A 975-nucleotide genomic window follows, 5' to 3' on the forward strand; every position below is an offset into this window, starting at 1 on the left:
TCCTATGTGCTAATACTGTATAAGAGCTCTATCTCCCTATCAGTAATATTTAAATTTTCAGCAGCCTAGTCATCGCTAAAGCCGGCTCTTTTCCACCTTCTCACACACTATATTGCTGCCAGAAGTTACGGATCGATATTACGCCGACGAGGCTCAAGAAGATCACCTAGCTCACTAAACATGCGCTCACAATCACAGCTTAAAGCTAGGATAGAGAGTACGTCAATTGCAAGCCTACTAAGGTTAGGATATTGCTCGCGAAGCCCTATCCAATATTGTGTTAGATTAAGTGCGTTAGGTGAGTCCTTCTCTGCCACCGGCTCGTAGCGCTTCCACCTTGTGTATTCATCCTCATCTATATTAGTGGGTACTCTTATAGGGTTACAGAGACTATTAATCGCGTCGTCGAGGTCGCTAGAGAGCTTCTATAGGCGTGCTTAGGGCTTTAGTATAGTGTTATATTCCGCCTATAAAGCGTAAAAATTACGGTTGTTAAGCGAGAGCCACTCNGGTTTCTCTGCCCACACAGAGTCGCAAAAAGACTTATAGCGAGGGTGGAGTATTGTTNAAGCGTAGTACGCTGGGGAGTGATCGAGCTTACTGTAATAGCTGCGCGCCTTAACGAGGGCAGCACGGAGGTTGATCGCAAGATGGTTTTTAGGTGCCTCGTTGTGTTAATAGTAATTAACAGCGTCGTAGTTCTGGAGTTTCTCTTCGAACTTACTAAATAGTACTTCGAAGACTGGAATGATTTNAGCAATAGAGCCAAAGCTACCACTCTTGCCACGTCCTTTAAGCTGCTTTGTAGCTGTTTTAAGCGGCCCTAGGACGTTAATATACTCAGTAATTACTGCCTAGTCAGCAGCAGTAAGCTTATCTAACCTCATCCACGGAGGCGCAAAGGGCAGCTTATTACCTAGGCGGAGAGCGCGGTCGTCCTTCTGCCTAGTATCATTTATGTGGTAACTGGCGTAG

General features: G+C 45.5%; 1 protein-coding gene across 1 annotated transcript; it reads right to left on the reverse strand.

The window, feature by feature from the left end:
* Window positions 1–125: 125 nt before the first annotated feature.
* On the reverse strand, window positions 126–356 carry COCCADRAFT_113952 (uncharacterized protein; the record flags this gene model as incomplete). Its single annotated transcript, XM_007720918.1, has 1 exon — window positions 126–356. A coding segment is annotated over one exon (231 nt), but the record flags the coding sequence as incomplete, so codon positions are not given.
* Window positions 357–975: the final 619 nt, after the last annotated feature.

Source organism: Bipolaris zeicola, assembly GCF_000523435.1.
Source record: "Bipolaris zeicola 26-R-13 unplaced genomic scaffold scaffold_836, whole genome shotgun sequence".
In the NCBI taxonomy this organism is placed as follows: Eukaryota; Fungi; Ascomycota; class Dothideomycetes; order Pleosporales; family Pleosporaceae; genus Bipolaris; species Bipolaris zeicola.